Source organism: Sus scrofa, chromosome 2 (genome assembly GCF_000003025.6).
Source record: "Sus scrofa isolate TJ Tabasco breed Duroc chromosome 2, Sscrofa11.1, whole genome shotgun sequence".
NCBI classification, from domain to species: Eukaryota; Metazoa; Chordata; class Mammalia; order Artiodactyla; family Suidae; genus Sus; species Sus scrofa.
The window spans coordinates 98,171,202-98,198,083 of NC_010444.4; the positions used below are offsets into that span (position 1 = coordinate 98,171,202).

The following is a 26,882-nucleotide window of genomic DNA, read 5'->3' on the forward strand; positions in this document are numbered from 1 at the left end:
TTCTTTTTCCCTCATGCTGGTCCAGTTGGAATGAGGCAGCCCATTTGGAATAAATAGGTCAAATTAAATACTTAGGTAAATATATGCATAATACATCAAATGGCCACACATGAACATTTGTTGCCCTATATATTAATGCAGGCTTATAATAAATATTATTATTCAGTGTATTTACAGACTAGGCTGTGTTTTGGCAGATAGAAGGATTTAAGGGATGACTATAATCAGGTGAATGGGATTCCAATAAGAGAAAAAAAATGTTATCCTTGGGCAAATTTACAGTTTGAATCACCTGTGTCTTTTGATTATTTTCTAAGGTGAATGCTTTAAGCAAAAGAAATAAACTCTGCAAGAAAAACACACAGTATATGAGGTCTAAAATGCTTCATATAAATCTGTAGACTTAGCAGATATCCAGTGCAATTATTTTACTGATACAGGTCGTGTGCTGGCCTGCCTGGGAGAATTCCAGATGTTCTCCTCCAGATCCTGTTGATAAAGAATTAGAAAAGTAATTAACAGTACATATGGGGACAATGATGATCTTTATGTTTTAGAAATAAAGTGATAGGATTTTTTTTCTCAGTATAATGAGGTATTTATTCATTGGGTGGTATTCTGTCATTTCAATACTTCCATTATTTTTTTTTAGAGTGCACTAGCATCATTTTGTTTGGGACAACAACATTCTGGTAATATTTCTGAAATAATGTTATCTTTTCCTGTTGTTTGAAAAAGACATCTGTTGTCTACTTCACTGATTTGGTCAGAATAATCTTATATCTCAGATGTGCTTCTTCTTGGGAGACTTAATATCTCTCTGACCCTTTCATATAGTATTAGCAAGTGCCAGAACTTCATAGTCACCTTATCCTATTTTATTTTCCATCATGGCATTATCACCATCAGGTGTAGTATATATTTATTTATTCTACTGTGGGTTTTTTTTTCATATATTCTTTCAGATATCTGTGTCAGATTTCAGATGTGATCTATGAAAATTTTTGCTTTTTCATTTCTTTCTAAAAATTTAATTTCTTTCTAAAAAGACACTCAGGGCAAGATTACTTAATTTTATGTAATCTAAGGCAATAAGCTTAAAATTACAGAGAATTAAGAAAAAGCAGAATCCACTGGAAAGCAAGCTTCTGGAGGGCAAGTGCTTTTGGTTGTGGTGGTTATTCACTGCTCTAGCCTTGCAGACTTGAATAGTCTCTGGCACTAAATAGATGCTCAATAAATACTCATTAAATGAAAGAATGAAGAAAACAGTGCTTATCTTATGGATTTGTCCTGAGGATTAAACTAAATATTTGTGCAGAAGTACCTAATATAACACCTAGTGTAGGAGATTGAACCCCCAAACCCCAAAAGGACTCGTATGGCACCCAGAAATGCCAAACCTGACTTTTAAATGTGTGAATGTCAACCCTTAAACCGGGATATACTGATTACATGCATATTTTAAATACATTTGACTTTTGAGAATTATATTCAGGAGTTCCCTGTGGCTCGGTGGGTTAAGAATCTGGTGTGGTCAGTGCTGTGGCTCAGGTCCCTGCTGTGGCGTGGGTTTGATCCCTGGCCCAGGAACTTTCACATTCTGGGGACATGGCCAAAAAAATTATACTTGGCATCCTAGTTTTTATAAGTGAAATTTTTTTTGGTAATAATGAGAAGCTCATGATTTTCATTAGCAACTGGCTTTATGTTTGGCTTATAAAAGCTTCTTTTTTGTAAAATACAGAATAATATCCTGAACGTTTTACAAAACCATAGACTTAAAACTACTGGTGACTTTATTTGACTGGTACCTTGGCACTGATTATTTGATAATGATTATGTCTAAACTGTAGGATAACCTTTCTGGCTTTGCTTTTCTTTTTCTTAAAATTTGAATCAAGGAAGGCCAGAAACAGTGCTCCACTCGGAACTCTAAGCAAATGCAAATATTAACATCAGGAGCTCTGCAGTGACTTTTTACAAGGATTAAAGAAAGGGAGTTACAAAGAATAAGGTATCTGATGTTAGCATGTGTGAGAGCCTGATAGCCTCTATTTTCTTGATCGTTTCCTCTCAAAAAGATGCATCTTGGAATCTAACTTTTAGAATTTGCACAGTAATAGCATTTATTAGATGGCTTATAATGTTTTGTACCCTGTTTGTGTTGAAAGTATTGAAATAGAGTAGAAGCTCTGCCACATTTCTTTACATGACAGCAACATGCTGACAGCTGTGCTGCTGTTAGGCTATCAGGAAAGTCTAGCTTCTAGATCTAGCATTTTAAGTACATTGTGCCTTATTAAAAATGTCTGGGTCAGATCACAGTTATAGCTTAGGAAGAATTTTTTATCAATAAAGGACAGATTTCCATTGAAAAGATAGAGTGTATAGCAGTCTCAAAGGTCTCTTTTCCCTCCAGAAATACTGCTTTTTCAGTGTTTTTCAGTCTATCCAATATTAGTATATTCTTGGTTGTTAAGTTTTGATTAGTGTGAGGAAAGTGGAATTTTTCTAGGAGCAGTGAATTATCCTCTCTTTCACTTCCCAAGCCCCCTCCACTCAGCTTTGATCTCATGGATCATACCTTGCCATGTTCATGGGGTGAAGGGTCCTGAGAAGAGAGCATTGATTCAATAACTGCTTCCTTCCGAGGCAGCTGGGGTTTCTGGATTGTCTGGGCTTCTTTTGAAATTCTTACATGGCACTCTTTTGAACTTACCTCCATAATTCTCCTTCACACAGGCTGTATTGGAGGAACAGTGAAATGATGTGTCTTTCTTTCACTCTGGGCCTTTTTTCAAAAATCAGTAAAATACACAGTTCATGTATCTTTAGACCCATCCAGCCTGTGTTTTAATTCCACGTAATTATTAATTCTGGTCCCTGCTCAAAATCATATGTCCCACATTAAGGCATATACACAAATCCTTGGCCTTGAAAGTTTTATAGCCCTAGAAGAACAATGATTAATCACCATTATGTTATCTTCCTGAAAATCTCAGACCATGCTTCCTTTTTAAGAGCACAGATGATTCCTGGAGCAACAGGAAACGAAGCTGAGAAGTTTTTGAGTGTTGCCTTTTCTTGGCCATTGTCCGGGAAAGGGAGTCCGGCTCTCCCAAGACTGTCCAGATCATTTTCCTACCAGGTTACTTAAGTAACAATGTCCTTTTCAATTCTCATCTCATTTCTTCCTTGGCAAATATGATTTCACCATCCAACTCCACTACACATAAGAATTCACTCCTTTCTTTGAGCTCCTGCCACACTCTAGGCAGCTGTGCTGTCACACTGAACATGCTGCAGTAAGGTTTGGCATTAACCTCTCCTCTACCGTGGACTCTGATCTTCTCTAGGTCAAGAGACATGGGGTGCTGACGAGTAGCAAGGCAAACAACGTGCCTGCATGTAGTTGTTGCTTAGTAGATGTATGTGGAATGAACAGCGGTCATGTAAATGTCAAATTGGATTTCCTGTGAATCACAACACAGTAACCATGTTGCTCTCTTGCTCTCATGTTGAAAAGAGTTGTACTGCTCTTGAACTATCATACTGTGTGTTTGTGTACTCTAAGGCCAAGAACATTGTCCATTGTATGACGCAGTTACCATGTTGCTCTGATATTGGAAAGCGTTGTACTGCACGTTGAATGTGTGTGTGCACGTATGTGTGTGTGTGCATGCCTCTGAAACACCTGCTAGAGAAAATACACTGGGATGAATGTATGGCCTGTTTTTAGCAAATAACACTCTGTACCCCACTCCTGATTCAGTCTTAGATTGTTTTTTTGTTTGTTTGCCTCATTTCCTTGATTTTTATTTTATTTTATGTAGAATATATGTCTTTATAAGCTACTTAAAACCTTTAGAAATAATAAAGGAGCATAAACAAGATCTACCACTTCTTTGCTGAAGATGAAAGTAGGGGAAAAAACACCCTGAGAATGCTGTTTACTATTACCTTGATATTGAAATAATGATAGGAAACTTTAACCAAGCTGCCTTAACTACCAAAGAAGACGCCTTCCAAGTATAGTCACATGGCTGTGAAAATAACATCTTAGTTGTAGTTAAGGAGACTGCTGTGGTGGCACATGATTTTTAACCCTTCAAAACAGGAACCGTAGGGAAAAACATCCCTGAGGAGGTAGGCAGTCTATATCCCAACATAATGACTTCATCGCACCTCACCTTTCTGTGGTTTTAAATCTAGAATTCATTGTAGACAGTTTGGGGTTATCTTGGTAGAACCAAATGAAGACCTAAAACATATTTTTAAAGATTGTATGAGTTGCTTTCCAATGACTAAATATTGATTCAGAGCCTTAAATTTTTTTTTGTTTTACTTTTTTAATTGAAGGGTAATCAAGGTTATATTACTTTGAGATATACTACATAGTGATTAAATATTTTATACTTTTTTTTTTTTTTTTGGTCTTTTTGCTATTTCTTTGGGCCGCTCCCGCGGCATATGGAGGTTCCCAGGCTAGGGGTCTAATCGGAGCTGTAGCCGCCAGCCTACGCCAGAGCCACAGCAACGCGGGATCCGAGCCGCGTCTGCAACCTACACCACAGCTCACGGCAACGCCGGATCGTTAACCCACTGAGCAAGGGCAGGGACCGAACCTGCAACCTCATGGTTCCTAGTCGGATTCGTTAACCTCTGCGCCACGACGGGAACTCCACTTTTATACATTTTTAAAAGATCAGCACAATAAGTCTAATAACATCTGTCACCATACAAAGTTATTCCAATATCATTGACTACATTCCCTATACTGTACCTTGCATCCATGTGCCGTATTAATTTATAACTGGAGTTTGTACCTCTTAATACCCTTCCCCTATTTCACTCACCCACTCCTGCTTCCTAGCAACTACCAGTTTGTTCTTTGTATCTATGTCTCTTTCTCTTATGTTACATTTGTTCATTTTATGTTGATTTTTCAATTCCCTATATGAAGGAATTATATGGTATTTGTCTTTCTCTGTCTGACTTATTTCACTTAACATAATAGCCTCTAGGTCCATTCATATTCTCGTAAACGGCAAGATTTCTTTTCATGGCTGAGTAGTATATATCACATATTGTTCATTCATCTATGGATGGATAGTTAGGTTGCTTCCATATCTTACCTATTGTAAGGAATGCTACCATTAGGGTACATTATTTTTTTGAATGACTGTTTTTAATTTTTTGGGATAAATATCCAGAAGTGGAACTGCTGGGTTATATAGTGGCACTGTTTTTAATTTTTTGATTCAAGTCACTGCTATGGGTATTAAAGGAAATGCTTGCTCTTCTGAGCAATGGATTAGAGGTGATGATGACTTTGTGGAGAAGCTTACTATTGCGAAAAAAAAATCATGATATTAACCAAATATATGAAATGGAATTTGAACCCAGTTTAATACCATGTATAATTTCCATTCACAAGTTAGCATTACAGTGTTTCAGCCAAATATTTAAACTGATTTACTTGCTACAGGGAATGGCAATGGCTGTTCTTTATGAGTCTTTACCACATGCTAGGTACTGTGCTAAGCATTTTCATGGAGTTAATCTCATTTAATTCTCACAACACATTTATGGAAAAAAAGCAGATTTTTATTTTGTATTTTCTGAACAAGATACTGAAGCTCAGAGAGGTAACTTCACTTGCCCATAGTCACACAGCTATTAAATAGCAGTGCCAAGGCTCAAAGCCAGGCCCATCTGATTGAGTCCACATCTGTTAAGCACTTCACTTTCTCACTCCCTGTTTGTGAAGTCATCACATTCTTCCTATCTTCCATTTAGAATGTCCCAGACAGTAGTGGGTTTTGATGCATATTCACCCATAAACCCAGTTAGGTTAGTCTCTGTTCTTGGTGATAACGGCCAGCAGAATCTTCAAGTCTGCATGAGTTAGAGGGGGTGGTATCTCCTGACTCCTCTCCATATGTGTGAGTAGTAGACCTTCAAATTAATTAAGAAAAATGGTCTTGACATTTGGCAAGATTTGATCATTGCAGAGTCCATGATATCCTTCCAGATGGCATGCATATCACACTTGTGAATTCTTAGCATGTTTTAAAAATTATTTACATCTTGCGGCACATGGGACTTCCATATGAAGAAAAAGAGAAAAACAAATCAAGAAAAAAACAAACTAGTGTAGCATCACAAAGGGAAGTTTCAGAGGACATGAGCTGGCCCAGTTCTACATCTAAGAAGTTTAGATACAATTTAAAAGTTAAGAACTTCAGCTAAAAAAATCTTTCCTGCACAGTCAACATGGTATTTTTTAAGTATAAGAAATTCAGCATATTCATGCAGGAGGGAGCCTTAAATTTTTTAAAGCAGGGTTTAAACTACTTGGGTTTTCCTCACACATTCATGATTATGTTCATAAATTAATGCTACTCTGCTGTTCCCATTTCATTTCACTGACCTGAAATCCTGTTGTTGAAATTGCAGGACTTGAAAATAACAGGAACATCCTGTTGTCAAAAATAAACTCCTTAGGATAGATAAAATATTAGTTCAACCAAAGCAAGAATGAGAAGAGCCTCAGTGGGAAAGGAGTTTATGAATGACAGAATGCCATTTTGGATTCACTGCCCTTTCTTTCTATCTTTGCTACATCTCTAAATGAAATGTATTCTTTTGTATGACTTTTTATACTTTGCAAAAATGTAATTTGTATATGATTAAAAACTTTCATGAGAGGAACAAATAAGGTATTACATTGCTTGGGTCATTACTACTGAGTATTATATTCAGAAATATGCATGTTTATTGATTCATTCTGTGATATATTCAGTAGCCCTCTAGCTCCTAGGAATTGATTAGCTAAATAAAAGCACTGGAGACTCTTCCTAAAAAAAGGGATTTTTAGATTATTAGCAGAAAAAGGCCCCTAAAAACATTTTGGTTTCTTTTTCTTTTTCTTGACTTAAGCTTCAGACCCTTAGTTTTGTTGGGGAATAGCTCGGATCATCAGTGTCGGATGACGAGACACATGAACATGGGCAGATCTTGACAAGGCTCTTTCCTTCTGCAGAAGAGAGTGGATACTCAAAAGGTGCGCGCAAAGAAGAAAAGACCTCCCTATTTATCCCTAACTCAGGAGATGTACCTGTCCCCTTCCCATTGGTCAGGTCAGGGCGCACATTCTTCTTGTTTGGCTAGTTTGAAACAAATTGTTACTGGGAGAAGAGGGAAAGAGGAGGGGGTCTCAGGAGGGTGTTTCAGCCGAAACCAGAGCAAAATGGAGTAACCAAGATTTCCTTTGATAGAAAACACATTATGTTACTTTCTGCAGTTTGAGCACTCACATAGGAGTTTAGACAGTCAGGTTCTAGGCAAAACGCAGAAGTCCTTGGGTCTTGGGTTCTTCACCCTTAAAGCCAGAGGGAAGGTGAGATGACCTTCACTATTCCTTCTAGTTCTAATAGTCTACAAAGAAAAAATATTTTCATGGAAGGGGGAGGTATAGTTATCTTTCTTGTGGGCAACTCAGGTTGATGGGAGTTATAGGGCCTTAATTTCTAACAGCCAACTTTGGGCGTCCTCCAGCAGTCACCCCATCCAGAATTCAGGCTTCCCTGAGCCAGAATTCAGGCTCCCTTTTCTAGAAATCCATCAGCTAATTGGCTTTCTCCCTCCAGCACCCTTTGCTCACTCCTTGGAGGTTGAGGGGTGTGGCGGGAAGGACATAGGAGGTAAGAAATTTTCTGCTCCAATGCCTAGAGAAGTCCCTCTGCTGAAACTTTGGGGCCAGGCCTGCTTGTTAGACTGTAGCAGAGCCATAAAGTCATACTGGACTTCCCCGAAGATTACCTGCCTCTTTTTTGAATGACCCATAATTACCTCGACTTTTCATGTTGGAACCAAGTTTCAACAACTGGCTTTGCAGAAACACATGAGTCATGGGAAAAGCTACAAAGGGGAAAGTTTTCCTCCTTCCCCTCTTACAGCTGTCTCTGTGGACACAGGGAGATCAACTTATTTGCATGTCTAAATGACCCTGAGTATCTGCTGACTGTTAAGGAATTCCAGAGGAGAAAGGCTGGAGTGAAACCCACCTCTTCCATGAAGTCTTCCTTGCCTACCCCGTTTAAATATTGTTCTGTCTTTAAACTCACACTGTTCAGCACTTTGCCCCAACACCTAAAAAACATGGCGGAAGTTCACAGTTACCTCTCTACTGTTTGGTATCTTCTTTTTATTCAAATACAGTTAAATCTTGTATAGACATAAGAGGATCAGGGGCTTCTTAATAGATGATAATAATAATCATAAGTAACTTTACTGAGCACCTGCAGTGTGGCAGGTTCTGATCCAAAAGCTTTACATTCAGTTCTCATTCCACTCTTATGAAGCAGATGTTACTGTTCACTCCATTTTATTTTTTAAGAAACTGAGGTATGGAAAAGCTCAATACTGGCCCAAATCACAGTCATTAAAGATATACCTAGGATTGACTCAGACGGTCTGGTTCCAGAGCCTTCACTCTTAACAGTACACTTTCCACACTTTTTTTTTAATAGGTAGTATTTCCTGATCAAGTAAGAGGCTCTACCTCCTCTGTCCTTCTCAACACATATATATTATCAACAGCAACATCATTTTCTTTTTTTTTTAAAGTCTTTACGGAGTTCCCATCGTGGCTCAATGGAAATGAATCTAACTAGTATCCATGAGGATGCGGATTTGATCCCTAGCCCGTCTCAGTGGGTTAAGGATCTGGCATTCCGTGAGCTGTGGTGTAGGTTGAAGATGTGGCTCGGATCCCGTGTTGCTGTGGCTGTGGTATAGGCCAGCGGCTACAGCTCCAATTTGACCCCTAGCCTGGGAACCTCCATATGTCTAGGGTGCAGCCCTAAAACAACAACAACAACAAAAAAGTTTTTACATAAACCATAAAGGGAATAATTTTATAACTGTGTATCTGGTATCTTGTTTAGGACTTTGCAACTTGGGACTTTCAGATGTTGCTTTTACATCTGTATGATCTCATCCTTATATTTCAAAACTTCAAGGAAAATAAAGCATGTCATTTCCCATCAAAGCTGGGGATTCCCCACAGAGTGGCTAGAATTTTGGCCTCCAGATCCTTTCCAGTTTCACTTTCCTTTTCTGAAATTAATCCATGAATTCTCTCTAGTTTTCCCCAGGTATTTTGGCCTATATTTCTTCACTTTTTAAGCATTTATTAGCAATCCCTCAGTATATTATGGGATTTTATAATATTCTCTCATTGTTACATTGTACTTTTCTTGCTCCAAGATCCTTCAGGGAAGGAGTTGTGTCTTTTACATATCCTACGTTTCCATCTATAACTGCAACATTGCAGAACATATAAAAATACTCAATAAATACTCACCAATTATAGAATCATAAACCAGCTCTAACAACCCACCTAGTATGAACATATTGTTTCAGTGTCTTACAGCACATCTTTGATGTGCTGACCCATTACTCATCTTTAATGACCAACATCCTTAAATGTATATTTGGTAAAAAATTCAGGACATCAGATTGAATTGGCCTCAGCAACAGAGCTGCATACTGGAATAGAGTAGAGCTGAATATTGTAACATAACTATGTTATCTACAACTTGGCATATGACCTTGAAATCATTGACATATCCCCTCATCTACTCACATTATCCTCGTGTTCTCAATAGTTAAAAGTTAACACTATTGTTTTCAGGATTCAAGTTTCCTAAAAGTGCAAAGAGGTGAATAGTGTATTTTAAATAGAATATGACTAACTTTGATGAACAATTGCTTAGTGACTTAAAGGCAACATTTAGAAATATTGTTTATATACTGTAAAATGTTGTCAATGTAGATGATACAACATGTGGGTATGACTGAGCATTCATTCCTGTAGAGAATGCTCTAGAAGTTTTTTTCTTGGAGTACTTGCAACTTTCACATAAAGCCAGAGACATCAGTGAACTTAATCTTCAGGACAACGTAATGTGGCCGTTGTTTTGTAATATATAGTGGCTTATCAGTTGGATTATTCATCTCTCAAGTGATTTTTTTTACCCTTTGAGAAAGGATTACCATTGCTGTCAGGATTTTTTGCCACTTCAAACATCTACATGATCAATAGAGTGGCAACAGTGACACTTTGGTAAGTCTAGATCTACATGTCTACCCTTCTCACATGGGCTGTAAATCAAACACACACAAGTGTATTGCCAGGGTATTTGGGGAGGGAGCAGTACTTCAAAGCCTATAAAGTCTTCACTGGAAAAGGAGGGAATATATATATATACGCACTAACATGAAACTGAACCACTAATTTCTCGTAAACTGTTCTTAAATGCTTTGAGTTTACTGAAACCTCAGATTTAAAGCACAAAGTCGTATCTCCAACATTAACCTCAAATCAGAAAGTGCTTCATCCTACCTGTGTGACGGGGGATTAATCTTGCCTGAAGCTGTTTTCTTGTGAAAGGTCATACTCTGAGTATCATTGTGCTGTTGTAAATAAAGTGGGGGTGCAAAAAAGAAATATTTTTGGACATTAATCTTGTATTCCCACAGTTACCTCTGTAAATTTATTTTTATAAATTTAGAAATCCCTATAATTTTGTATCTTCTGATATAAGAAGGCAATAGAATTAGTCAGAAACAAACTTTTTAGCCATCCATTCAGAGGCTTCATGAGTAAGAGGTAAGGGCAGGACACCTTTGCATGCTCTAGGACAATGACATTTTCCAGTACCTAATAATTTCATTTTATGAGAACATAGAGCATTAGTACATGCAAAAAATAACAAGTCATCCTGACCTTATTCTGATTAAATTCTGCAGGGGCTTGATTCACTGGAACTTACCTTAAGTGCCTTTGGTGAGCACTGTCCACTAGACCAATTTCAATAGTATCATCAAGTTGTTCAGGGAACAGACTGCTCAGAGTTTCTTGGAAAAAGAAAAAACAAGAAAAGATCATTTGAGATATGATTTTCAGACTTTTTCATCAATTCTCTCTAACCTGTTAATACTTTGAGTTTTTAATGAGCTAAGGATGGGGGCAACCGTCTCATTCAGCAAGAGCTAATAATGTTCCATTCAAGGCTGCACTTTAGTGTATATGATATATCTGGCTACTTCAAAATTTTGTACATCTTAATATTCAATGAATCCCAATATCTGCTCTTTTTGAAGTAGATGAAGCTGTATTTCTCTGATATGTCCACATTTTTCTTTGTTCAGGTTTCTTTTTCTTTTTCCTTTTTACAGGCATACCTGCAGTATATGGAAGTTCCCAGGTTAGGGGTTGAATCTGAGCAGCATTTGTCAGCCTGCACCACAGCCATGGTAACATGGGATTTCAGCCACATCTGCAACCTATATACTGCAGCTCGCAGCAACACCAGATTGTTAACCCACTGAGCGAGGCCAGGGATTGAACCCGCACCCTCACTGACACTATGTCGGGTTCTTAACCTACTGAGCCACAATGGGAACTCCTCTTTGTTCAATCTTTTCAAGTAATATAAGCATACTATATGTGAAGTACTAAAAGGTGAGACTGATTCTTATTTTTTGGTCCTTTGGCTTCTTCTGAGGCAGCTGTCAATGCATAGAATTAGATAGCAATGCTAACCATGGTGTAGAATGAGCTCTGAAATTGGCAGGCATGGCTACATCTTCAAGAGCAATACTATTTTAAGGAACAGTAGTGTGTTCCCTCCTTCTTTCTCTAGCTCTGTTTTAAGGATGTCTATTTCTCATGCTTTAACTATGGCCATTATACTTACATGTAAAAACCCACTAAAGCTACTCCAAGTAAAAGAAGTGGGGTTTGGGAGTTCCCATTGTGGCTCAGGGAGTTATGAACCCAACTAGTATCCACGAGGATGCAGATTTAATCCCTGGCTTGCTTAGTAGGTTAAGGATCTGGTGTTGCCATGAGCTGTGGTGTAGGTTGCACACATGGCTTGGGTCTGCTGTTGCTGTGGCTCTGGAGTAGGCCAGCAGCTGCAGCTCCAATTCAACACTAGCCTGGAAACTTTCATATGCCATAACTGTGGCCCTAAAAAGCAAAAAAAAAAAAAAAAAAAAAAAAAAAAAAGGAAAAAAAAAGGAAGTGGAGTTATAAAAGTATGTGTACTCCTCAGGCATTCTCATGGACATTCGAAAGCAGGAAGTGTGGTCTAATCAGACCTCAGAGAACCTGGAATTAGGATGCTGAAAACCAAGGCTATCCTGTTCATCTCTCAGGGACAGTTTCTCACTTCTAGTTGTGGGGAGCATTTCAGCACTCCTCCCAACCCTTCTCTCCTCCTCCCTCTTTTTCTGTTTTTCTCTCTGTTATAGTCATTGTGTATTTACTCCATCATGGCTGTTTGCCCTGAATTTATAACAGTTCTAGTGCCCAAGACTAACTGGCACTTATCCATGTCACATTCTCAAGAGCAATAGGCCAGTCGGCTCAGGGCCACTTTTAGAGCAGTTATAAATTGGGAGAAAGCCGGAAGAATGGCTCTCTCTGAGTCAGACGTGCATGTCTACTCTGGTCACCTGTTTCTGGGTGATCAGTGGCCAGGGTGTAAAGATAGAGGTGTATGGCACATGGGATTGCCTCTTCCAGAAACCTCGAGCAGTGTGGGTGATTCTAGAGAATTTCTGTTGTGCTCATAACTGACAGAATTCTTATTCCTTTAGAGGTTGTTTAGGTAGCGCTGGATTGAGTATTTATGTCCAGCAACACCCATCTCAGCCCAGCACACCCATTCTTGTTTCATTCTACCAATCAGCAGATAAGTTGTGTCCTCTCTCACTTGATTTGTTTGCCCTCTCTCCTCTTCTGTAATGAGAATGCTCAGGTTACTGATTCCAGGCTTCAAAAAATGACAGGCCTCTGCTTCTCTATCCCTTTTGCTTCCTGCTGCTTTTCTTTCTTTCTGGTTCTTCAGATGCTATGACCACCATATGCTGCAAAAATCTCTGGGGCTGAGTCTCCTTGGGGTTATGTAGTCCCTTGGCTTCACTGCTAGAAAAAGATAGAAAGATTAGGTGATTTGTTAATTACAGTAAGCGACTTTCTGCCTCATGTGTGCACTAGAAGAATGCTACTCAAACTTTCTATGTGCACATGAAACACCTGGGGATCTTGTTAAAATGTCGTTTCAGGAGCTTTGTTACAGGGTGGGAGATTCTGTGTGTTTAACAAGCTCCCAAGTAGTTTTGACGATGTTGATGAAACAACAACACTTTGAATAGAAAACTAGATTCCTTTATTGTAACTATAATCTTCTTGATGGGAAGGACAGTGCCTAAGGCATCTTTATATGCCCTTCCATGTCCAGCACTGTGCCTAGTACGTAATAGGTATTCAAATGTTGCTTAGGTTACAATTAAACTGAACTTACAAGAAATGCATTTTTTTCTGTGCCTATTTTTTTAAGTGAGTTTGTTTCAAAGACTGCTAAAAGTCAGTGAAATTAATAAACATTTCTTAAGGGTGTGATCATACAAAGGAACAGGAAAACTGTTTTAAAAACTACAGCCCTTGTCCTCAAGGAGAACACTGTTTCCTACTAACTCTAATATGCCTTTGCTAGAATTTAAAATAACGTTAGAATCTTAAGAGTAGCAGAATGAGCCTATTTATGCTACTAGAGTTTGACCTCATATACTTTGTATCATTTTTTTGTATGTACAGTGAGTTTGATGGGACTGTTGTGATGTTTATGTGTGATAATGCATGTAAAGATTGAATTTCATGCCTGGCGCATAGTAAATGATCACTGCTAATACCCTGAGTAGTGGCAGTAGAAGTAAGAATCGTTGTAGTGATATTTAACATCATTTTCATTATCCAGCTAATTCAGTTTAGGGAAATATTTTGCTCTTCCTCTTCTCTAGGTCCATACATTGTCCTAATATGAGATTTCACTTTGTAGGGCTCATCTGGAATTTAATCTTAATATTCTTCTTGTTTAAAGCTTAAAATTATAGGAAAATAAATTTTAGGATTCAGTTGTACGCACTGCAACAGAAGGACAGAAGGAATTTGTTTTCGTACATTGCAGCTGGTTAAAACTAAACTACTATTTTCTCTTCACTCTAATGTCTTCATAAAGTTATTCATTAGAAAAAAATTAATATGATTAAAAGGTCTTTCTAAACCTCTCTAGCCATTTTGGATAGGACACATAGAGATGGAAATGTATGCATGCATACATACATACCTACAAATATTCACAGGTGAAGTAAAAATGTGTGTTAAATAAAAACCTCATCTTTGGAAAAAAGTAAATCAAACATTCAAGAAAAGGAATATTGAACTCATAAATATTGGCTTAGATATTATTTATAGATGATAAGCATCTACATAATGAATAACATCTGTATTCTTCAACTAATAGGGCCAATAAGCCAATGTATTGTACTTTTCATACAACATAGAAATCACTTTGCAATAAATGAGCAATTCTTGCCTAATCATACATTTAAAAATTTCTAGAATGAAAACTAACAGACCGTCTCTTTCATTCTCATATAAAGTAGGGCATCGCCATGAGTTTCCATGTGGAAAAGAAAAGTTGGTTGGAGCAGCAAATGTAACTGTGATTAGATGCCATCATTAAGGAAATCTTAAGGAGACCTACCTGGGGGCAGTTGGCAAGTGAGCCTGTGAATCATAACTGTTATTGTCTTGTTGAGGAGAAGTACTTATAAAGAAGACCTTAGAAACAAACATTTATGCTTCTTTCATTACCTAGTTCCTTTTTCATTACCTATGTAAGCCAGATGTAACTCACATGTCAGCTGCCTGGATTGCTTCAAGTTCTCCAGTTTGCAAGGGTCAACTTGTTCTCTAAAATGTAATTTAAATGGATTCAAATCACAGTCTCATGTACAGGGAGTTCCCAGCATCCCTTCCAATATTTTCAGCAGTTGCAAGTGAAGCTCTTGTCTGTCTTGGACTCTTTGCTTCTGAGCTCCTCCTTATGCTGATTTTAAAAAATTTTTTAAAAGAAAAAAAAAATTGAAATACCCCATGCCACCCACATCCTTTTTAAAATCAAGTTGGATAATGCAAGTGGAAACACTTCAATAAGTTTAAAGAGCTACCTAGGAGAGGTAATAATCTTTCTAAATTAGAAAGTGACATAAGGCATTGTGAATGCTCCAGGGGTAGACTTGAAGAGGAAAAACTGAAGATCATGAAATCTCATCTGCTTGTTTCATCTGGCTAAAAATAGAGAAAAGGATGAAGTCCTGGCAAAATTTTCAAATAAAGTCAGATTGTCTGTGGGTTATAATAAGAAAGAAAATTTACTCATGAAACTTTAAAAGGGAACAGCAAAAGTTAGTCATGTGATTACAAGAGCCCCAAAGAATTTTCAGCACCAGCAGAGAGAAGGGTCACCAGAATACTTTGAAGCTGGATGAGCTTGTAATTACAAAGAACACTGTCCTCGCCCTTTTTAAGAAAGCAAATCCGCATGGCTTTTGTCTCATTTTCTGGTAACTGCCAGATCTGTCCTTGAAGCAACAGTTGCCAGCACATTAATCAGCTGCTTCCACAGTCATGGAAGTCAGCTTGTTTCTTACATTACATTGTTTTTCCAAGAATTTGCTTCCAGCTTTATTTCAAAAACTATTTTGAACATGACATTCACAGTTTCCTAACCCCCCACATCACTTTCCTGTGGTCTTAATCCTCAAACTACCTGGATGTCCTGCACATCTGATTCACTTGAACCAAAGGAAATTCTGGTTAGTCAGGATATATATATATTTTTTCTTTTAAGGGTAGACTGTAGTTCATTTGTCTCAGAAACTTTTAAATGTATGTCACAAGTTTTATTCTACATGAGTAGAAATCCCATTCGGACAAGATGGATCAGAAAATTAGAATACCTTTTAGTTTTAAAGGAAAATTTCAATGGGAATTTAAAACAAGTTCTGTATGAGATAGAATGTGGAATGACGTGGTCTGCTCCTCCTGCTTTCTGTGGCCTGAGCCATGTGAGTGGGGGCCCTGACTGTGGTCTATGCCTGTGGACTACCCTTTCAGCCCTGTCTTGTTTGCAAATGCTAGTGTTTCAGAAGAGTTTTCTGCCCTTCTAATCCCTAAGAGACATAGGACACAAGGCAGAGAGGTTTGTTTTGAAAGGAGGCTGGAGAGGAGTCACAACTGGACAGGAGTGGGTGAGGGAGGCCCCTGCTAGACCGAGGTCCCTGTGGTGGAGAGGAAGGCGGGAGGGGCTGCCAACAGAGCAGGCCCACTGCGGGCCAGAGCCCTCCTCAGTCATGATCTGGCCCCACTGTGACCATGTGGAGGGCAGACTGGGGACACTTAGCAACTTGAGACTGAGAAGAGGCCATGACAGGTGAGGCTTTGAAGAAACAGAGAGGAAAGGGGTTGATCAGGATTGGATCATTTTCCTGCCCCTTTCTCTGAAAGAGCGGCCCGGCATGGCCATGTCAGTGGATGAGCAGGGACGGTCACAAATGAGATTTTGAAGAGCTGTGATGCTTAGGGAATGTTCCTCTCTTTCCAAAGCCACTGCAGACATTCCTGGTTCCTTCTAACCTCCCACAAGTCCACTTGGCCCAATTTATTTTTTTGACCAGGATGGTATGCCATTGGTGGGGGTTCTGCTTTCCAAAGCTTTCTTCCTTTTTCAGCAAAACACTGCAAATAGAGGTGAGAACCAAATGTGGCCAGCCACTGGAAAATGTAACTATTGGAGAGCCAAACTTACATACCATAGCTCTCTGCACAAAATGTTTATTACCCCCTAAAGCAGCTCACAATAGATTCAGTAATTATGCCCGTTTTACAACCTGAAATTGAATTGTGATGACATTTTTTTTCCAGTTAAAAATAAAGCACTGAAACCTGTGTGAATTCCTTCTTCAGTATCTGTATTTGTCTAAGTGCCTTTAAGCCAGTCCATGGCAGTGAATCCATAATTCACAGGAAAGCAATAAATCCTTTAAAACCGATGTGCATGAAAATTAGTAGCCAACATGACCACTATTTTTAGTGCAGAAATATATTCAAGATCAAAGCCATTAATGTTTGGCTGTCATATTTAATCATATGCCATTTACCTGGAAGATATGGGTCTTATGGCATGCAAATGAGTGTACAGGGAAGGAATCAGGCTTTATGCTGTCCAAATTAAATTCTAAAAGCCAGAAAATTCATCATTCTGACATCTCTTTCCAGATGCAGAATGTGTGTTGAAATATCTCTTGAAATGTGTCTTATTTACTTGAAGAATACATTTAGCAGATTGTGTTCATTAGAAATAATAACCTGAGTAAAGCCTTTAATAATGCATCTCTTTTTAATACAAAATCAAAGAGCGAATTTAACAAGTTGCAGGAATGGGTGTTTCCCCCAGCTACTGATATTTTGTTTTTGAATTTTTTAGTTTTTTGTTTGTTTTATGTCCGCGTCCCTGGCCTATGGAAGTTCCTGAGCCAGGGATTGAATCCAGGCCACAACCATAGCCTACACCGAAGCTGAGGCAACGCTGGATTCTTATCCCGCTGCACCAGGCCACAGATCAAACCTGAGCCTCTGAGCAGTTAGAATCTTAACCCACTGCTCCACAGCAGGAACTCCAGTTACCTATATTTTAGATTTTGAGGTTTTCCTTCTAAACAGGTTATATTTTTTCCTTGAGTTATCAGCATCTCTTATTTTTGGCTATACTGTAATCTCCAGGTTCACAGATATCATACATTAAAAATCAAGAAGTTGGGGAAAATAATTTAAAAGAGATACTCTCTACTATTAAGATTTCTTGCACTGTAAAGTATATAGGTTGTAGGAAGTGTATACTTTTTAAGAATACCTCAAAAGCACAATTTTAGATATTGAGAACCTATTTAACAGTCCTCCACTTTGAGATTTTTTTGTGTGAAAGATTTATATAAGCAAGAGGATTTTTATGACCTATGAGTGAAAACTTCCAATTACATCTCTAAAACCATTTTTCGTGGAATCTCAATGCTACCAAAATAAATAATGTTAAATTTACCTTAAACTGTCTAAATAAACTCCAGTAATAATAGATACAATTATGCAGTATAGCTTCTAATGGAAAATTGTCATCCTTTTCAAAAGAATGAATGGCTCCAGGGACATGTACAGCTTAGGGATGACAAAACTGTCATTCATTCAAAAAACAAAATTGGGGAGATGACATAGAGTTGAGCTCTAGGAATCTTCAGATTTGCCTTTAAGCAATACCTTCTTCAAACTAGCTGTTACCAGTGGGGAGAGGGAAGTGGGAGGGGCAGTATAGGGGTAGGGGAGTAAGAAGTACAAACTCTTAGGTGTAAAATAAGTGACAAGTGTGTGTTGCACAACACAAGGCATATAGCCAATATTTTATAATAACTATAAATGGAGTAGAACCATTAAAAATTGTGAATCACTATATTGTACAACTGTAATTATATGATATTGTTCAGCAATTAAACTTCAATTAAAAAAAAGAAGGGAGTTCCCATTGCAGCTCAGCAGTACCAAACCTAACTAGTATCCATGAGGATGTGGGTTCAATCCCTGACCTCGTTCAGTGGGTTAAGGATCCAGCGTTGCCATGAGCTGTGGTTTGGATCCTGCTTTGCTGTGGCTGTGGTGTATACTGGCAGCTGTAGTTCTGATTCTGTCCCTAGTCAGGGAGCTTCCATATGCCGTAATAGCAACAACAACAACAACAACAACAACAAAAAAAAAAAAAAAAAGAAAAGAAAGAAAAGAAAGAAAGAAAAAAGAAAACCTTCTCTCATGGGGTCCCTAGTAAGACCTTGGTCTTGGTCTCATTAGGCTAAGAAGACAGAGCTGGAAAAGCAAATATGCATTTTACAAATTTATTTGGCCAAAAACTTTTGGGATGTTTTCTGAGCAGCTCAGGATATGCCTGTTCCATAGAACCTACTTTGTGAAGCAGTGGGTTAGATTTAATCATGTGGCCTCCACTCAAACAGAACTCCAATTTGGCAAACCAAAAATTGGCTTTTGTCAACATTTATATACAAAGGGCCAGTATAAACTGGTGATGTAATCGATGGTGCATTTAGAGATGTTTGTGTTGAAGCTGAATTCTCTCTTCTCCTGTCTCCTGCAGGTGTTTCATCCCAAACATCTACGCAGCCCTGTTCACTGCAGCTCTTGTTCCTTTAATGTGCCTCGTGGTGGTGTTTGTGGTGTTTATTCACGCCTACCAGGTGAAGCCACAGTGGCAAGCATATGACGATGTCTTCAGAGGAAGAACAAATGCTGCAGGTTTGGAAGAAACTGTGTTTGCACTTTGGAGATGGGAAATTTTAATCGTGGGAAAATGTCACTGAATATTCTAGATTTAAAAAAAAAGAGTGAAGTTAGCTGTCAGCTCTGAAGCCATAAGTTAAGTTATTGTTCTCCCATTTCTCCTTCATCTTGAGACTTCCTGACATCTCTGTGCTTCAGGGCTCTGTAGGTTTTATTGCTGGTTTCAGTTTTGTCCCTAAGATAGGAATGTCCAAGTATATGACTCACAGCCTTTGGGAGCTGCTTCCCCAAGCATTCTTCAACTCGAGCAATAACAACTTGTGTTCAACCTGTGAAATCTATTCAGGTCTTTCAGATTCTGAGGCTTCATCATAAACCTCCCTAAAGCTGGCGAGTGCTGTATTTTGCATGTGGAGTTCTGATTGTGCTGACAGATGTTCAAAAACATATGTGACCAGACAGCTTCATAAGTGGCTGCACATGTCTGGTTACTTAAGAGTGCAAGTCTTTCCAGCTCAAATTGGCTCTCACTGCAGCTCATTTTTTCCCTTTGAATCATACTGAACACAGGTTTTTATAATCTGATTCTTTTTCTGTTGGTAGATTAGAGTCTCTTAGGAATGTTTCCTGCATACAGGAAACTTGCTCTAAAATGGTTTGAGTGACCAGAATATTCGGGAGAATCTAATGGGCTGGGGATAGGGAATCCCTCTTGGGCCAAGAGTAAGACTGGTCTCCTTTCTTCTAAGCTTTTACAAATCCAGAGCCAGATGAATTAGAGAAATTCTTCACATTTTAAATGCTTTTCAGAGTTTAAGGAAGATACCATACATGAAGTCCCTATAATAACGTCTAATACATTGCCAGAAGCTCAGTAGATATTGTCACTTATAGGATAATAAAAGGATTCATTCTAATAAAAGAAAAGCCTCTAGTTCCTAAAATTTGTCAGGGAAGATGCAGCAAGATTTTCCTCATGGTGTAATGAGAAGGGACTCTTTTATGTAAGTTTGTGGGGTTGCTATATCAGCCAACTCTCCCCTCTTCTCTCTCATTTAGCATGTAGTTATTATATGGGCATAAATATTATTTAAGGTTATGATTAATCCTAAATTCTTCAATTAAAAAAGCAATATTCAATGTAGAAATTCAACTTTCTCATGGGACGTGGAATTTATCCAGAGGCTATGCTTTTATTCAACCTCAGGTTCATTTTATTAAAGTGTATATTCTCTGTGTTTGGGTCGAGGATGCACCCATGGCATGTGGAAGTTCCAAAGCCAGGGATCAAACCCGTGCCCACCGCTGCAAGCCACATCACAGCTGTAGCAACACAGATCCTTAGCCCACCAAGCCAGAAGGGAACTTCCTGCATATTCTCTTTCAAAGGAGAAGTTTGTTTTTGTTCCCTCTAAAAACAATTATATATTTGTCTTCTATATAATATAAAAGTGCCAAAGTTTGCATGTTATAGATAATAATATCATAAAGTTCTAATCTAATGAGTTAGTATTTTTCATACCTGAATCAACCCTATGCCTTTTGGATATGATCCATCATGAATACAGAAGGTAAACAGTACTCCAATTATCTGAAAAGCATCACCCGCAAGCACTGAACATGATGCTAAAAGCTCTAGCAGACTTGTATCTCAACCAGCAAAACCTCTCTCACACTGAAATATTAATAGAAGTATTGCTTTTATTATTGCTCGTCAAATAAGAAAGCTTATGGTATTTCGGATTCCCCTATTCCCATTCAATCTAATAATCATTATCTCACTAGGACTCTTATTGTGTTTTCCTGATTGGTCATCAGTTCTAGTCTTTTTCTTCTCCACTTCTTTTTCTCACATCTCTATTTTAGAAATGTACATGGCTTCCCCTCACTCCCTTGTATAACAGTCATTCAACATCTCTCTCATTGCCCAGAAGAAAGTCCTGTCTCTTTATAATACAAGAGTCTCTATACTGGACTGTTGTCTCTATAGTCCACTCCTGGGCCATCTTTTCATCCCCAAGTTAGTTACCGTTTTTGCCATCAATTTACTCTTAACTTGTTCCTAAAATTACCTGATACTGTCATCTTCACTCATGGAAGGTACCCTCTATGAACTCCTCATTATTAGTTGCTAAAATCCATATGTTTAGTAAGTAGTGTGAGAAAACGTAGATGAAAGACAGGTAGAAGGGGCTTACTAGCCACCCACCCCCCATTACCCCAGAGCTTCCCTAAATAAACCCATCATCTAAGTAAAAATGGTGCTAAGCAAACACAAGTTAATCCTTAGGACTCCCCTTCCAAAAAGATACTGCTCTTTTATAGAAATTCTGAAAGCTCCCAATATGCTTGCTGACTCTTCTGTGAAGCCTTTGGAACTGCCTCTTGATAGAAGAACACCAAACAGGAATTACTTATTCCTTCATCTATGCCTTTAAAGCACTTTGTCCCTACAGCCATTAGAATACTTAGCTCTTATTTTAGAATGGAGTAGTGACCTGTTTTGGTGTGTGGGGCTGATTTCCTTAATAAATTATGAATTCTTTGAGGGCATGGAAAATTTATTATTCATCTCTGTCTTACCACAGCCTCGTAGGGTGCTCAGTGGATAGTAGGAGCATGGTTAGTATTTTTTGACTAAATGAATAAATTAGTAATCATCAATGTACTATAAAATCTTATAATTGTAGGAATGGATGCCTAAGCTACATAGAGCATTAAGAAAAAGAATATATCAACAAAAGTAGAAATTATAGAATTTATCCCATTGATCAGTTTGTAGGTATCCCTTTGAAAGTTATTAGGACTGTTACTTTTTCCTTGACTTCTATAATTCCTTAAATTATGTCTTCAGCTTTGACCTCTGACCTGACATTTGGTATTTTATTTGGAACTTCCTTTAACTCTACTCCACTTGAATATGTTTCACTTAACTCTAATTTAAAATCTCAAGAGAAAAAATGTTTATCTAGTCTACCAAGGAGCGTTTGATACTCTCTTTGAATCTGTCTGCTAAAATTCCATTGCATTGACCTGAAAAATATCCAGTCATTGTAAATTTATGTTTTGCCCACTTCTCTGTTCCATATACATAGTGATCAGTGACAAGATATAACATGAGAAAATCAAAAAGATGATGAACTGTGAATCAGAAATAGAGCAGAAACACAAAGTATAAACTGGGCTGCAGCCAAGGACCTGTGTTTTCTGGGTCTGCAAGCCTGTGGATACACGAGTGTCTCAACTGCTGTGGTGGTAAGATGGAAATTAAAGGTCTCATCCAAGGCAGGTCAACTGGAGCAAGCACCTGCAAGAAGGGAACTTGAGAAAGAGCTGCCATAGTAGCGGGGGCTTTGGCTTAGGAATCTGGGACCCCAAGGAGAAAGTAGATGAGCCATCTTGTCAAGTTCCTGTGCCAGGCTCTCTAGAGCTCACAGAGTTTATCTGCCATATGCATGTGTCATTATGGGAACAGAAGACACATGATATCAGACTGGTCCTCTTTGGACAGGAGGATTAAGTGGAGGCAACCACAAAACCATTAGGCAGAAAAAAATTGCCAGAGAAAAAGACAGAGTAGGGAGAGAGAGAGAAGGAAAGGGAGGCAGGAGGGAGACAGAGAGAAAAAGAAAGAAAGGGAGGGAGAAAGAGCAAAGAAACAAATGCTTTTTACTCAAGATTAGCTGCAATATAAAAGTCTTACATGTTGGAGACTAACAAAGACAGCCCTTAAAATCAGCAATCAAAAAGATGAATTTAAGGAGTTCCCGTTAAGACTCAGTGGTAACAACTCCGACTAGTATCCATGAGGATGTGGGTTTGATACCTGGCCTCATTCAATGGGTTAAGGATCCAGTATTGCTGTGAGCTGTGGGGTAGGTTGCAGACGTGGCTTGGATCCCGCATAACTGTGGCTGTGGCATAGGCTGGCATCTGCAGCTCCCAACTCAACCCCTAACCTGGGAACTTTCACATGCCACAAATGCATCCCTAAAAAGATGAATTTAAGCTAAAAATATACAGAAATAAACTATAAATAATTGTGATAAGAATTTAGACTTCTTAAAAATATAAAGCAGGAATCATCAAACTGTGGCCTTACCAGCCACTTACCTGTTCCTTATTTTATTTTTAATAGCCTCGTTGAAGTATAATTTACATGCCATGAAGTTCATCTGGTTAAATTGTACAGTTTATTGGTCTTCATTATATTTATATAGTTGTGTAACTATCACCATAGTCTAATTTTTCATCATCTCAAAAAAGAAACCCCATATTCATTAACAAACAGTCCCCATTCTCCACTTCCCTGAACCCTAGGTAGCCACTAATCAGCTTTCTTGCTCTATGTATTTGTCTATTCCAGACATTTTATATAATGGGATTATAATGGCTTCTTAGCATAGTGATTTCAAAGTTAATCCATATTATAGCATCTATCAGTAATTAGTTCTTTCTATTGCCAAATAATGTTGTACTGTGTGAATATACTACATTTTGCTGATCTGTTCATCAGTTGATAGACATTTGGTTTGTTTTCACTTTTGGTTATTATGAAGAAGACTGCTTTGAACATTCATATACCAGTTTTTGTATTAACATATGTGTTCATTTCTTTTGGGTATATACCTAGAATTGGAATTTCTGGGTGATTTGGTAGCTCTGTGTTTAACCTTTTCAGGAACTACCCAACTGTTTTCCCAAGTAGCTGCAGTGACCTGCTTCTATGAGTAAAGTTTTGTTGTTGTTGTTTTTGACACCCACCCACACCCGTTTGTTTACATATGTTCTATGGCTGCTTCCATGCAGAGTTGAATATATGTAGTTTAACAAAATCCATGTGGCTTGAAAAACCTAACATATTTAATATCTGGCCCTGAGAGTTCCTGCTATAGCACAGTAGATCAATGATCCAGCTTGTCTCTGTGGGCATTGCTCGTTCGATCCCTCGCCTGGCACAGTGGATTAAGGATCCAGCATTGCCGCAGCTGTTGTGTACGTTGGATGTGGCTTGGATTTGATCCCTGGCTTGGGAACTTTCATATGCCGTGGGTGTGGCTGAAAGAGGAAAAAAACAAAAAACAAAAACCTTGCTCTGTGTAGAAAATGTTTGACCCTCAACCCCTGACGTAAAAGAAGATATCCTCCCTCAAAGCATTTAAACATAAAAAAAAAACCAAAAATAGGTGAAATAAATAAAATCAGGCCTGTGTGAAAATGAATAAATGTCAAAAATATTGGCAATGAAAAATATACTAGTTGAACATTTTAAGCATCTTAATATTTGTGATAAACTATAGATGAGACAGAGAAGAGGGAACTATTAGAATCTGAAACTAGGGTTAAGGAATTCATCAGTGAAACAAACAAAAAAGAAAATGTATACATGTAAGGATAACCCGACCCCCTTGCTGTACAGTGGGAAAATAAAAAAAAGAAAAAAAAAAAGAAAAAATATGAAAACAGGGCTAAGAAGTGATAGAGTCACAGTTTCCTTGGTCCCCATCGTGGTAACAAAGCATTGGAATGGTGGGTGTTTTACAAATTTATTAAAGCAAAAGTACATTTTAGAGAGAGAGAGCTCAGGTGCACTCAGGTTAAAAAAGAGGGCCCAATAGGAGTTCCCATCGTGGCTCAGCTGTTAACGAATCCAACTAGGAACTATGAGGTTGCCAGTTTGATCCCTGGCCTTGCTCAGTGGGTGAAGGATCCGGCGTTGCCGTGAGCTGTGGTGTAGGTTGCAGATGCGGCTTGGATCCTGTGTTGCTCTGGCTCTGATGTAGGCTAGTGTCTACAGCTCCGATTCGACCCCTAGGAACCTCCATATGCAGCAGGAGCAGCCCAAGAAATGGCAAAAAAGACAAAAAAGAAAAAAAGCCCAACTCATTTTAGAGTTGTTCTTATTTACTCCCCACTCCACCCCCCTGCAGGCGGACCTGAGTGGAGGCCCAATTTCTCCTGCTCTAGCCCCCTACACTGAGCATCAAGGGCTGAGTGTTTTTTTTTTCTCTGAACGGGGCATATTTAATCTGGTTGGTTTCAGGCAGGATGCCTTATTTGCATGGGGAACAGGTTATATAGAGGCAGGGTGAGGAATGGGCAACATTCCTGCCCTACCAGGCTGTTCAAAGTGGGGGAAGGGGCATTATAATGAGATATGGCCAGAGGCTTTTATGTTTAATCTCCTTGAAGACGACTTAAAACCTATAACAGAAGTATGCGAATGCAAGGAAGAAAAGAATACAGAAATTGGAGAAAAATCAAGATTTGAAAACATAATGGTTGAGGATATTCTAGAAACATTAATGTAACTGTACATAAATTTCTGTATTGTCTTTAAAAAAGGGGGGGAGGGGAATTCCCATCGTGGCTCAGTGGTTTATGAATCTGACTAGGAACCATGAGGTTGTGGGTTTGATCACTGTCCTTGCTCAGTGGGTTAAGGATCTGGCATTGCCGTGAGTTGTGGTATAGGTCACAGACGCAGCTCAGATCCAGAGTTGCTGTGGCTCTGGCATAGGCCAGCGACTACAGCTCCCATTAGACCCCTACCTGGGATCTTCCATATGCCATGGGTGTGGCTCTAGAAAAGACAAAAAGACAAGAAAATAAATAAATAAATAAATAAATAGGGAGGAAAATGCTAAAATGTCTAGTTTATTAGTAAGGTTCCTATGTCTATATTTTTGAAAAATTGCATACTAAGCACCTTTTTATTGCTTCTAGTATTCTTTATTGTTAAAATAATTGGCACAAACCTCACTCAGGAATTCAGAGTCCATGGTGCAAGCAGATGCTATTAAGTTCTCTAAAAACCAAATTTCAAAGGCAAAACACACACTGGTACCCAGCCTCTTCTCCTCGTCCCTCTGAGATACCTGCAGTTTTTATACCCCTGTGCACACTTTATAGCTGAGAAGGAGGGAGGTTTTTAATTACAGTTTGCACTTCATATCACTAGATTTTTAATTTGCAGACTCAACCAACCATAGATCAAAAATATTGGGGGTGGGGAATATTCCAGAAAATTCTAAAAAGCGAAACTTGAGTTTACCACACACCAGCAACTATTTACATAGCATTTGCATTGTTTACAACTGTTTACATTGTATTCCGTATTGTAAGTAATCTAGAGATTGTTTTAAGTATTCAGGAGGATATGCTTAGGTTATATGCAAATACTGCCTGATTTTATATAAGGGACTCAAGCATCCTCAGATTTTGAAATCATGTAGGGTCCTGGAACTAATCTCCTATGGTTGTAGAGGAAGCACTATAGTCTCAAGAAGATCCAGTTTTGAACTATACAATTCCAAGCATGCAAAAATAGCCCCTTTTCCCAAGACAGCTGAGAATGTTAATAGTTTAGTTATATTTTGCTCTGCATTTTTTAATTGGCTGAACGTTGTTAGAGATTACAGCTGACCCTTGAACAGCACTGTGCAGATCTACTTACACATGGTTTTTTTTCAGTAGATACTTATCAGAGTATTACACCATCCACCCCTCAGATGCAGAAAATGCATATATTATATATAATAACTGTAAAGTTATAGGTGGATTTTTGACTATGAGGAGATCTAGCACCCTGGTGGTGTTCACAGGTCAACAGTATTAAATA

At 38.4% G+C, this 26,882-nt stretch overlaps 1 protein-coding gene across 5 annotated transcripts in view; it reads left to right on the forward strand.

Moving 5' to 3' along the window:
* The window catches only part of ADGRV1 (adhesion G protein-coupled receptor V1), a 574,200-nt gene that overhangs the window by 467,554 nt on the left and 79,764 nt on the right, over window positions 1–26,882 (forward strand). For all 5 annotated transcript variants that reach the window (XM_021085372.1, XM_021085373.1, XM_021085375.1 and 2 more), the window contains one exon: window positions 19,119–19,276. In XM_021085372.1, the coding sequence (XP_020941031.1) occupies window positions 19,119–19,276 (158 nt within the window). The remainder of the gene's footprint in view (window positions 1–19,118; window positions 19,277–26,882) is intronic.